This window comes from Panicum virgatum, chromosome 9K (genome assembly GCF_016808335.1).
Source record: "Panicum virgatum strain AP13 chromosome 9K, P.virgatum_v5, whole genome shotgun sequence".
NCBI classification, from domain to species: Eukaryota; Viridiplantae; Streptophyta; class Magnoliopsida; order Poales; family Poaceae; genus Panicum; species Panicum virgatum.
The window spans coordinates 70794289-70806868 of record NC_053144.1 but is presented as its reverse complement, the minus strand read 5'-3'; the positions used below and the strand labels follow the sequence as shown (position 1 = coordinate 70806868).

The window sequence follows — 12580 nt, the reverse complement described above, 5'->3', positions numbered from 1 at the left end:
ACTTTTACTTTTACTTCTACTTTGATTTGAAAAAAAAAAGGCAACATGTTATCATGTTGATTATACACACACATACATGCATATACATATTGATTATGCTTGTAGTAGTACATGTTGATTATACATGCTTTGCTTGATCTGAATTGAATGAGGATCGATCGATCGATCGATAGATCAGACGGCGACGACAGATAATCGACGATGATGAATTGAATTGAATTGAATTGAACTGAACTGAACTGAACTGAATCGAATCATCGAATCATCATCATCATCAACTAGCTTAGCATGCAGCTATCTAGGACTAGCTAGGAGTACTGGACGAATGATCTGTAGAATGTGTTTGGCCTCCAGTTGACGGGGATGACGTCTGGCGCCACCAGCGTCTTGCCCGAGTCGCTGCGCAGGCGGATGGAGAAGGGCGGCTGCAGGCGGTGGTTGGAGTCGAGGCGCCAGACGGATCCCCAGGAGCGGCGCATGGGCGTCCAGCGGCGGCTGATGCTCCGGCCGCCCGCGGCCTCCCTGAGGTCCAGCTGCGCCACGTCGCCGTCGCCGTTCTCGTACTCGACGAGCAGGGCCAGGTAGACCTGGGTGGAGCCCTCCTCGACGTGGAAGCCGACCTTGAGGCCCGGGAACTCGCAGGGCACCCTGGCGAACTGGACGTCGATGATGCCGGCGCGGCGGAGGTCGTCGTTGCGGCCGGGCTTGGCGAGCTTGCCGAAGGCGGTGCCGCTGAGGTCGAAGTGGTAGGGCGCGACGGGGTAGTAGTTCATGTCGGTGATGACCACCGTCTCGGCGCGGCCGGAGCAGGCGGGGTGCTTGGAGCACCTGATCTTGTAGCAGGAGCCGCAGCCCTTGCCGTCGCGGAACAGCGGCTGGTTGCCGCACGAGGTCATGGACAGGAAGGGGTACTGGTTCACATTCTTGAAACCGCAAGCGCCGCCTGCAATGCAATAGTTTTAATTAATTATTTCTCTTACATATTGTATTAGCTACTAGCTAGCTAGCTAGTATAGATAGAATAACTCATCTATATATCATGCATGCATCCAATTAAGGAGCGAAAGAAGAAAGAAGGGAAGTGCGTATGGATGCTTATTAGTGCGTCAGATTATTCAAGATCTTATGCGAATGGATCGATTTCTCTCTCTCTATCGCTTTGTAATCCTGTAATAAGGTAGCAGCGTATGGAGCTAGCATGTTGGCTTCTGATTCTGAGATGTATATTAGTCAGGTCCCTGAATTTTGTAAAAGAACTTGTATCTGGCAATTTAATTTGGCAGGGGTGATGTTTAATACATCTCTGTTCCTTTCAAAAAACAAAAAGAAGTACATGATGATATGCATGCATACCGTTGTCGTATGGCCCTGCGCCGTTGGGCTGGCCGTACCAGGTGGCCCTGGCGCTTCCCCACTGCATCAAAGAGTCGGACTCGGAGTCGTTGTAGCCCACGGCGGAGCCGGCCAGGAGCAGCAGCAGCATGGAAGAGACGGCCACCGCAGTAAGAGAGCTCATTATTGTTTGGTTTGGTAGGCAGGCCGCGCGCGCGCAGAGACGATGGACGATGGATCTATCTATCCAGCGGACATGCACAAGAGGGGGGGGGGGGGGGGGGGGAGTACTACTACTCTACTCTAGCTAGCAATGCAAGCTACCTCTGTCTGTTGGAGTTGGTGATGGATGCATCCAAGGGCTATTTATTTGCAAATAGATATTATATGTACACATATAAAGATAGATAGATAGATATTATATATAATAAAGCAGCAGCCGCGCGCAGTACGCAGGATGGTGGAGCCTGCAGCAGCAGCAAGATGAAGCTGCAGAGGAGTTTGGGTGATCGAGCTGAAAGGTGCGTGGAGCCTGCTAGCAGCTTTCTTATTGTCCATAATTAAATATATTGAATGATCTCGATCAGTCAGTGCAGTGGGGCGCACATGGCCAGGCCAGTACTTGCACATGAGCATGGGCTTAACTTGCATTGCTTTGTATTGCTAGCTAGTAGGACCTTTTACTACTAGCTTGCTGCAAGCAGATGGCATCTGCATTCTCCTCTGCTGTATAGTACGTTTAATTTAACAACAAACACATGCATGAGATTGAAGTGAGTGATCCATCCATGAGCAGCTTGCAGCTAGCATCGCAGGCAGGCAGGCAGGCATGGTGGCATCAATTAAGCATGCCCCTGCATGCAGTTACTTACTTTTTTGAAGCTAGCTAGCTAGTAATAAGTAGTAGTATGGATATTCATAATTCAGTCTGCACCGTGTGCCACCGAATGCAAGCTAGTTGCTGCTAGCGTGGAGCAGGTAGCCTGTGCGCTGTACATGCATGCTGTATAATCGGCGCACATGATGCATGCATGATCGAGATGTGTGTGTATATACACGCACAATACACACCCACATAGTAATACTACTATTGTACACCCAATACATATATACACACACGTGGATGGAGTAGGGCGCCATCCATATGATAATATGTATCTAATTAAAATTATGTTTGGAGGAGCTAAAACTAAATACTAGTAAAATTTAGTACTCCCTCCGTTCCAAATTGTAGGTCGTTTGACTTTTTCAACCCCAAGTTTGACCATTCGTCTTATTCAAAAAATTGTGCAAAACATCACTTCTCTTGTTGTGGCTTGCTTTATTAATACAAGTTCTTGAAGAATGATTTAAATTTAACTATGTTTGCATAAATTTTTTGAATAAAACAAGCAGTCAAACTTAGTATAAAAAAGTCAAACGATCTATAATTTGGAGCGGAGGGAGTACACATTAGTACTTATACATATAATAAAACTTTTTAGTTTTGGCTAAATTTAACTCACTCCATTGGCACTTCCATCGTATCGATGCATGCATGTATGTCTTGTCAGCTTGCTCTGACACGTGTTGCTCATGCCGGGCTGCATCGCTTTGCTTGCTTCACCTCTCCTCTGGTGGGTCTCCTCCACATCCACACATGATTACATATCTCTTTTAGAGGAAGACTTATAATATAAGAAAAACTATGTCGGACTAGTCAAAATGGTGGTAGTGGACGCGCCATCTTTAATGCTCTTTGTGCAATGTGGATCAATAGAAATCCAGAAATCAGATGGTAGGAGGCTATCCACCCAATTTTTGCTAGCGCCTAGCGAGTTCCCGCTTCCTATTCTCTTGCTTTCTTCTCTCCGAGGTCGGATTAGAGCATCTCCAAGAGACTCTTTATCTCTTTCCTAGTTTATAGAAATAGAGCTTTTAGTATAAAAATAATATCATCCAACAGTCTCTTCAATTGGATATCTAAATATAGACATGCTCTATTCCGAATTTCTCGCTAGCCAAAGATGAAGAGCAAGAATGATTCTCTAGACTGCATAAAAGATATAGAAAAATTGTTGGAAAGTACAAAGATATAGAAAATGATTTTTACTCATATGACTCTCTAAATGATGATCTAGAGAGTAGATTTTAGAAAGACTCTTGGAGATGCTATTACATTAGCTCTTCGCCGTTTATAATACACGCTAATTGAGGGTTTATCTTTCATGGGGCTAAAGTTTAGCCCTCACCTTTTAATTTTTTTTAGCTCTTTGTGATCCAAACAAGTAGGCTAAAAGGAGGAGGGCTAAAGTTATTAGCCCTCTAAGATGGACTAAAGGAGACTAAAAATGGTCCCACCCCTTAAAAAGACAGCCTCTACCTCTCCCTCTCTCCTCCCCACCTGTTAATCGGGAGAAAGCCAACATTAATAAAGGGTAAAGAGGTTTTTTTATGGAAACATATCTGGTGCAAACCACAACTTCGTGAAAACTCATGCAAACCACGGCAAAAAAGTCATCTAAATTTACTAAAAAATCATACATGTAGATGATATGATGTTATACAATCTTATAAAATATTTTGTCCAAACTCGACTTCGTTTGTGAGATATAAAAATAACAAATTTCAGAAATTTGTTATTTTTATATCTCACAAACGAAGTCGAGTTTGGATAAGATATTTTAAATTTTTGTGTATCATCATATCATCTACATGTGTGATTTTTTTGGTGAATTTAGACAACTTTTTTGCCATAGTTTGCACAAGTTTTCACGAAGACTGTGGTTTGCACTAGATATGTTCCCTTTTTGTATACCCATATATGGTCTATTTAACTCATTGTGAGCTAAATAATATTTAGCGCTCCGACGCCGCATGTAGCCAGAAGTGGGGGCGCAGGACAGTGGCGCGAAGCAAGGAGGTCTGGAGGGGAGAGCTAGAGCAGCAGATCGCAATGGAACAAACACTACTACAAAAACTGATTAACCGAGGCACTTTGAAAAGGTCTCAGAGGTGGGCACATTAAAAAACCACCTCGGTTAATACCCGCGATTAACCGAGGTGGTTAAAAAATTGCCTCGCAAAATAGATTAACCAAGACGGTTGTCTTATTTACCGAGGCGTTTAAAAATACCCGCATCGTTTAATCATTAACAGAGACGGACGTATATAAGTCGTCCGCCTCCAAAAATCAGACTCAAATGTCCAGCCCACATCAGCCCACTAACACGTGCAATATATAAAAGCACATCAAACCCTAAATCACTTCAACCCCTCCCTCACCCCCGCAGCCACTGCAGCCTTCCTCTCCATCCCCCCCTCTCTTCCCCTCCCTCTCTCTCTCCCACTCCACCTCCTGGTCGAGAAGCCTTGGCCGGCCTCATCGAGCGCGCAGTGGCGACCATGGAGGCCCGTCCTCGCTTCCTGCAGTGCATATTTGGAAGCGCGCTCCCGATGGCGCCTTCTACAGCGGCGGCCGTACCTCCGCATGTTCTTCGGCGGGCCGTTCCTGCTTCGCCTCGCTGGGGACGCCGCGGTCGTGCGCCTTATCCTGCGCCGGCAGCCGCACCTGCTGCCGTTCCTCGAGCCCAAGCCTGCCGCGGGTGACGCCGCCGAGCAGTGGGCACCGCTGCACACGGCGGGCGCGACGGGTAATTGCGAGGAGATGAGGCGGCTGGGCCGCGAGGCGCGGGCCGCGCGCGACCGCGAGGTGAGGACGGTGCAGCACGCCGCGGCTGCGGCTGGCGAGGCGAAGGCGGGAGCCGTGCGGCCTGCAGCGGGGGGCACGGGTTGCGGCGGCCCCGAGCGGGGGCGAGCGCGGATCGGCGGCTGGGCGCCGGCGGCGGGGCGAGTGCGGATCTGCAGCTGGGCGCCGGCGGCGACAGCGGGAGGCGGCAGCGGCCGATGGACTCAGCGTGCCCATGATGGGCTCGCCGGGCTTTCTTTTCTTTTAATTTTTTTATTCTATTTACCGAGGCGCATGGAAACCGCCTCGATTAATCCCGTGATTAACCGTGGCATTGTCTCCAAGACGGTTGCAAAAACCGTCTCGGTTAATATTTTTTGCCCGCCTTACTAAAGATTTGTGTAGTAGTGAAATATGTCTCAATGTGAATTTTATTGCGTGTTATCGGTGGTGGTAACTGGACCAGCGTTGTCTCGTGGTGATAAGACGGCTCTCGCTCTCCTTTTTAATTTATTGCTATGTTACCAAAACTGCTAATATATTATGAATTTAATGTCTATAAAATTTCTATAGCATTACTACTGAGACTGGCCTAAGCAGCTAGCTGTTATCCAATCCGGATCCTTATGAGTTATGAGTAGTAATTAGTAGCACGTAGCGCTAAATCTGATTTTGGCACCACCGTACCTTTTATGTGAGCCGAGCAGATCAATAACATGTGTTGTGCTCTGTGCATGTGCTGGAAAAAAAATAAAGCTATCTACAGCGTGTACTACTTTTTTAGAAGGATCTACAGTGTGTGTATACTACTACGAGTAGAGTAGGAAGCAGCTGGGCCGTCCGCCTCAACAAGAAGTTGGCAGCGGAGGAACTCCCCCGGCTCAAAAGAAAGAAAGGTGGGACAACCATCCTTCATGGGCCTGGATTAGTAAAAAGGCCCCGGTGGCCCAAAACTCACAATATGTATAGACACACACTCGCGTGTAGCTACTAAGTATATATTTTGTATACTCATTTATCATTTTGAGTATGTTTATATATTAATTTTAAGATACTTTATATATATATATGATTTTCAAAATCATCCCTATTTTTAAATATGTTATGACTATACCTTAGTACTAGTATATAATAATAATAATAAGTACGTCCGTATACTTTATGCAAGGTCACATACTCAATGTATATACCATCGGAGATGTACAAGTATAATCACATACTCCGTGTATATACTCTTTGTTGCATCAAATGTCCTACATCATGAGATACACATGTAGGAGTACCTACAAGCAAGTGCACAAATGATTCCAGATTTATTTGGGGCACAGCATGAATATACTAGAGACGAACATGCTGCAGTCAGAAATTGTAGCTAGCTAGCTATTTCAATCAAGCATACGTACTAGCTAATACCGTATAATCAGGCGGATCGATCGGATATGATTGTGAGTAATATATACGGACAGGGCAGTAGTAGTAAGCACCACCTGCCTCTGCCTGGCTGCTTGCCTGCTATTGCTTGGTTGGTTTCTCGTCTTGGTCTAGATGGAGGAGCAAGCTAAGGTAGCTAGCTATAGCTAGCACGCAAACAACGGCGGCGGATCTTCACGGGCGGGTTGGCTGCTGGCTGCTGGCACCGTTCGTGGCAGGCGGCAGCAAAGCCACTCCAGGCGATGATGGCCGGATCTCGATCAGTAAGGTATAACAACGACCTCCATTATATTATATTATTTTATTTTATTTTATTTTATTTTATTTTATTTTTAGATTAAGAAAAATTTCGGCCTTGAGCACTAATACTAATATACTACCTCTATCTATCTAGCAAGCAAAGCATCACGAGTGGTGGTAAGTAGCTAGCTAGCAGGACATGCATGCATGCTATACAAGAGACGACAGCAAGATGGCTCGTGAACCCCCCACGAGAATGCAAGGCAAGGCAAGCAACCAAAGACGAAAGCAGAAGCAGCCAAGCGCATGTGACCCAACCCAACCCATCCCGTGCATGATTCCGGCCGGCAGATCATTCCTCAATTCGTTCCCACACCCGGCCGGCCGGCCCAGCATTATATTCATCCATCCATCATGCATGCATCTCTAGCTATATTCATCCATCCATCATCGATCGATCGACGACGACCGGCCGGGTCGCCAGTACGCACGTAATCTCCATCCATCCATCTCTTCTCTCGCTCTCCACTGCCACAAAACAGCTCATTTGTTCTCCACTACCAGAAAACGGCTCATTCGTCCCTGCACGTTAGTACCGGTCGCTCTCTCATCCAAATTATTAACACCCAGATGGCAGCAGCAGCAGCCGCCGCCGCCTACAGCAACAGCAAGGTGTCCCTGTCCTCCCGCGCCGTCGCCGCTGCGCTGCTCTGCCTGCTCCTCATGGCTCATGGCACCAGCTGCAGCGCCGGCTCATCATCCAAGCACAAGACCACCACCGGACGGCACAGCAAGGCCCACGCCGCCGCACCGACGCCGCCGTCGACACTTGCCGCCGCAGCTCCACCGCCGCCGCCATCATCCTCATCGGCGGCCTCGACATCGACGACGAATTCCTCCACCAGTTCCAGTAGTTACCCCACCGCCAGCAACGGGTGGCTCAACGCCCGCGCGACGTGGTACGGCGCCCCCAACGGCGCCGGGCCGGACGACAACGGCGGCGCCTGCGGCTTCAAGGGCGTCAACCTGCCGCCCTTCTCGGCCATGACGTCCTGCGGGAACGAGCCGCTCTTCAAGGACGGCAAAGGATGCGGCTCCTGCTACCAGATCCGCTGCGTCGCCCACCCGGCTTGCTCCGGCATCCCGGAGACGGTCATCATCACGGACATGAACTACTACCCGGTGGCGCCCTACCACTTCGACCTCAGCGGAACGGCCTTCGGCGCCATGGCCAAGGACGACCGAAACGACGAGCTAAGGCACGCAGGAATAATAGACATCCAGTTCAAGAGGTACGCAGGCATGGCATGGCAGTTAGTTTAGTTGTGTCTTTTCAGCTGCCTTTGCTTCCTTTTGCAGCGCATGCCATTCGATTGTATTCTTTTTCTTTCTTTCTTTCACGAGCTACTACTAGCTACCTACCCGGCCGCTTTACCATTGAGCGAGCAATCATTTTAATGGCCGCTGCAATGCAAGCCAAAAGTAGCTTGAACATACACATGCCTGCCCTGCACGCAGGGTTGCTTGCCAGTACCCTGGCCTGACTGTGACCTTCCACATCGAGCGCGGGTGCAACCCCAACTACCTGGCGGTGCTGGTGGAGTACTCCAACGGCGACGGCGACGTGGTGCAGGTGGATCTCATGGAGTCGCGGGCGGAGGACGGCGAGCCGACGGGGGTGTGGGAGCCCATGCGCGAGTCGTGGGGGTCCATCTGGCGGATGGACACCCGCCGCCCGCTGCAGGGGCCCTTCTCGCTGCGCGTCACCAACGAGTCCGGCAAGACGCTGGTGGCGGACCAGGTCATCCCCGCCGACTGGCAGCCGGACAACGTCTACAGCTCCATCGTCCAGTTTGATTAATCACTGCTTGCTTGCTTGCTTTTGATTGCTTGCAGTTAGCTTGCTTGCATTGCTTGATGATAAACAATACGTACAATTTATCATCATGCATGCATCATCATTCATGGCAGATCGACTTGCATTTTGCATTGCACATGCATGCATGCATGGTAATTAATGATGATTACATACTCCCTCCGTTCCAAAAAGAATATAAATTTCGTTTCCCGAGAAGTCAAACAATTCCAACTTTGACCGAATTTATACAAAATACTACTAATATATATATATATAATAACATAAATATCTTTAGATTAATCATGTAATATATTTCTATACTACATCAATTTGAAAACACAAATGTTTGTAATTTTTTGTATAAATTTAGTTAAAATTAAAAGTGTTTGACTTCTCGAAAAGCGAGATTTATATTCTTTTTGGGACGGAGGGAGTACATGTATACATACTCCTATACTATTAATTACTTGCATTGAGACGTCGCTTGTGATGTCCGTCCGATCCGATCCTAGCTATTATATATGTATGGGTAGTGCATTATATTGCGATGAATATATGTTCCTTGCTGCTTAATTTGTGACTTTATATATATATATATATATATATATATATATATATATATATATATATATATATATATATATAAGGAAAGGAAAGCATCTATCTTGGTGATGATCCGATGTATCCATTGTCAGCTAGCACTAGTAGCAGCGCGCATGCATGCATCCCACCAACCAGTACATGGGATGCAACATAGCAAGTACTCACGGCCGGGGGCTAGCTGGGTAGCTACCTTTTTTATTTATTTATTTGTTACCTTCAGCGCTTCAGGCTGCCCGTGCCTCCGATGAATTTGGTCTTTTCGTTGGATTGGAATATTGGAATTGGATCGGACGATGCGGCTGCTAACTTGCTGCTTGCACTTGCACCAGTACTTACTCACGGGCTTTTGTTCTGTTTTGCCCGGCCGACCGGCCGCCGTCCCCCACTCTCTCACTCTCTCTCTGTATGTGTGTGTGTTTTTTGGTACACTTAGCAGCTTACCACTTTACTAGGGAATCAACAAGCTTACATTCATGCATGCAATTAATTAATGTGCGACGTTGCTTGTGACAAGGCCACTAGACTAATTGTTTGTTCGTTCGTTCTAATTGTTATTTTTTATGCGAAATTCGGCCAACATACTCTTTTTTTTTCTCGAATGCGTAGAAGAACTGCGCATCAACATATTAAGAAGAAAAAAAGGGGAGAGATCCCCAGAGTGTTACAGATATAAAGGGTCTGTAACACTCAGTGGTGTAGGCCCGAAGCCCAGTGAACCGTGGGTGTGAGGCCCGTGTGTGCTTGTGTGTCGGGCCGATCGGTGGTGGACCTGCGGGTGTGAGGCCTGTATGTGCCCGTGTGTGAAACCGATCACTGGTGGACTGTTGGTGTTGGACCCGGTCATTGCTAAGGGGCACCAATGTGTGCAGGGCGAGATTGTTGGGATAGTTCCACATTGGTTGTGGGGGAGAGTTGAACCAAATTAAAAATAGGGGGAAGTCACTCACCTCTTGAGCTAGGTTTTGGGGTGAAGTGTATGCCCTGTTGCGACGACTCTCCTGGTTTTGGGCCAACAGACATAATTGGGTTTATGGTGAGGAGACCAGGGGCCCTGTTTGGAACATTAGTTCAAGGCTAATTTTGAGAGCTAATGCTTAGTTTTGAATTGGTAGGCTAAGAATTAGCTCAAGGTAGATTGTTTGGATCTATTGGCTAATACTTACCCTTTCTCTCCCATTCCCATGTCTAGGTGTGTGTGTGTGTGTGCATACTCACATTTTTTGTGGGGACCATACAAAATTAGCCCCATTATCACCTCTTGGAGAGGCTAAAGATTTTGAGAGGGATAATCCACTTTAGCCCAAAATTAACTCACCTGTTTGGATGCATGAGGGATAATTTAGGACTAAAAAGTGAGGTATATATAACCATTATCCCTATGTATCCAAACAGGAACCAGGATATATATAGGTTGCTTGGGCCTTGGGCGAGCTAGGCCTGCACGCGCGGCAGCGATTGGATCGGAGGGTGATGAGGACGGTGGTAGCAAGCTCCTGGCGGCGGATCTCCTGATGCCGGAGGCGGATGTTGAGTCGAGTGGATGAGATGGAGATCTGCTGCGTAGTAGAGGAAATGGCATGGCATGGCGTGGCGAAGAGGAGAGGAGGATCGGATCCGATTCATTCCCATGCATGTGCCGTGCCAATTGCCAATAATGGCGGTCCGTGGCTGATCATCCCCCGGCCTCGTACTCAGCTCAGCTCATGGGCCGGCATATTTTGAATGAACAAAAAAACAAACAAACTATACTCTAGTCTCTAGCCATGGACTTGGGCCTTTTCCACCTCTAACCAGGGAATGAAAAATTATGTTCCTATTTATTTTTGTATAAAATAAACAATAATTATTGCATGCGTAGTCGTCCAAACAAATAATAATAATAATAATATATTATTATTATTATTAAATACTATACTGCACGTACCTGAAGAGAAGAGATCTTTTGCGCAGTTGTGTGCGTGCGTGAATACTAGGAGTACAGTATTTGAATTTGCATGCAGGTGTGTGCGTGCGTGCCGATGCACTAGTATCCTGTATATCTAAACGTTGGTGTTTCCCAGGCCGGCCGGGGAACACACACATGAGCCACGATGCATGCAATTCCATCTGCAAGCATGCAATGCCTTACCAGCAGAGCAGCATGCACGCAGACACCTAGGGTGCGATTTTTTTTTTTTGAAACGCCTAGGGTGCGATTGGTTTCCTGTATGCAAGCTCAGCCTGGCCCGTGGGATGCAATGGTCAAATGATTGGTTGCTTGAATTACCCTTTGAGCCTGGCTCATGCGGTGCAAAACGTCTCTCTCAGCCTGACTGCGCAGATACGGGAAAATCGAGCGTATCCGCGGAGCCAGGCTCGCATGGTGCGAGGTGGGTGCACTAGCAAGCGAGAGTAGGCAAAAAAATGAGATTGGCTGCTAGTCGAACAGGTAACCAAACAGAATCTTTAACTAGACTGGCTCAGCGCGTACGGGAACCAAACAAACTGCTGCTGCATGCGGCAAGCCTGGCCAGCGGCAGCCTGCACGCGAGGTGCGAGCCAGGCTCTGGTGGGGCAGAAACCAATCAGGCCCCTAGCGAGCGAGCTGCCTGCGTCGTGCCTCCATCGCCATTTAATTATTTCCCCAACGTTGGCACTTATACATGCGTGGGATATACTACATACATACGCACTACTACAAAAGGGTTTTCAGATGTGGGTGAAAATCCATTTGTAGGAACGGGTACTTCTTGCAGCTATAAATATTGTTCGTAGGGGCGGGTAACACGTTCGCCCCTAAAAATCTACTTACGGGCAGTGGCAAAGCCAGAGCAGATTGGAGGGGATGCACTTGTCTTGCGGTTGCGGGCGGTGCATAGAGTTGAGTTATGGACGGTGCATATAAAATTAAAAATTAGACTTAATCCTTGATTTTGCATATTTTTTGGGTGCATTGGCGCCTGCTATGTTATATATATAGCTTCATTCTTGCTTATAGGTGAGGGTCATGGCCTTACCCGTCTCTGAAATCAATTTTCAGGGACGACTGAGCTTATAGTCCGCTATATTTAGGAGCGGGTGATGGCGTCATCCATCTCTAGCTAAAAATACTTTTTTAGAAATGGAAACAGGTCATTTGCTACAGCTAGTTTTACTGTTTAGTGGTTTGAAGAAAGAATCGAAAGGTTCGCAGTAGTGGTGGGGAAGAAGATCGAGCTGATGCCATGGGAGCATGAATAATGAAGCATACGCATGCATGCTGTACGCCTGTCTTTCGAAACCACGTACTACTTCCGGCCCCATTATTTAATTTTAATTTGTCTCCTTCCTCTGGTACCCTAGCTACCTTTATATTACTTTTGCTTGCTGGCATGGAGCAGTAGACTACTATAGTAGTAGAGGTCAAGTGGGTCACGCGTCACGCCATATATGATGGACGACGACGACGACGCATGATCCCCAACCCGACG

At 47.4% G+C, this 12580-nt stretch overlaps 2 protein-coding genes across 2 annotated transcripts; one reads left to right on the top strand and one right to left on the bottom strand.

The window, feature by feature from the left end:
• Positions 1–63: 63 nt before the first annotated feature.
• On the bottom strand, positions 64–1667 carry LOC120647641 (expansin-B8-like). The gene is made up of 2 exons (XM_039924506.1): positions 1354–1667; positions 64–943 (listed from the first exon to the last, which is right to left on the bottom strand). Exons 1-2 carry the CDS (start codon positions 1514–1516, stop codon positions 309–311), a joined length of 798 nt encoding a protein of 265 aa, XP_039780440.1. The 5' UTR covers positions 1517–1667; the 3' UTR covers positions 64–308.
• A 5359-nt stretch (positions 1668–7026) lies between these two features.
• LOC120647636 (expansin-B7-like) lies at positions 7027–9101 on the top strand. The gene is made up of 2 exons (XM_039924501.1): positions 7027–7962; positions 8189–9101. The coding sequence occupies exons 1-2, from the start codon at positions 7301–7303 to the stop codon at positions 8529–8531; spliced, it is 1005 nt and encodes a 334-aa protein (XP_039780435.1). The 5' UTR covers positions 7027–7300; the 3' UTR covers positions 8532–9101.
• Positions 9102–12580: the final 3479 nt, after the last annotated feature.

What these genes read in the sequence shown, in the direction of transcription:
- LOC120647641 (XM_039924506.1), bottom strand. Translation starts at nt 1,516, where the DNA reads ATGAGCTCTCTTACTGCGGTGGCCGTCTCTTCCATGCTGCTGCTGCTC. An exon ending in CGCAGGGCCATACGACAACG is followed by an intron (nt 944 to 1,353) that starts GTATGCATGCAT and finishes ATTGCATTGCAG; the next exon opens with GCGGCGCTTGCGGTTTCAAG.
- LOC120647636 (XM_039924501.1), top strand. Translation starts at nt 7,301, where the DNA reads ATGGCAGCAGCAGCAGCCGCCGCCGCCTACAGCAACAGCAAGGTGTCC. An exon ending in ATAGACATCCAGTTCAAGAG is followed by an intron (nt 7,963 to 8,188) that starts GTACGCAGGCAT and finishes CCCTGCACGCAG; the next exon opens with GGTTGCTTGCCAGTACCCTG.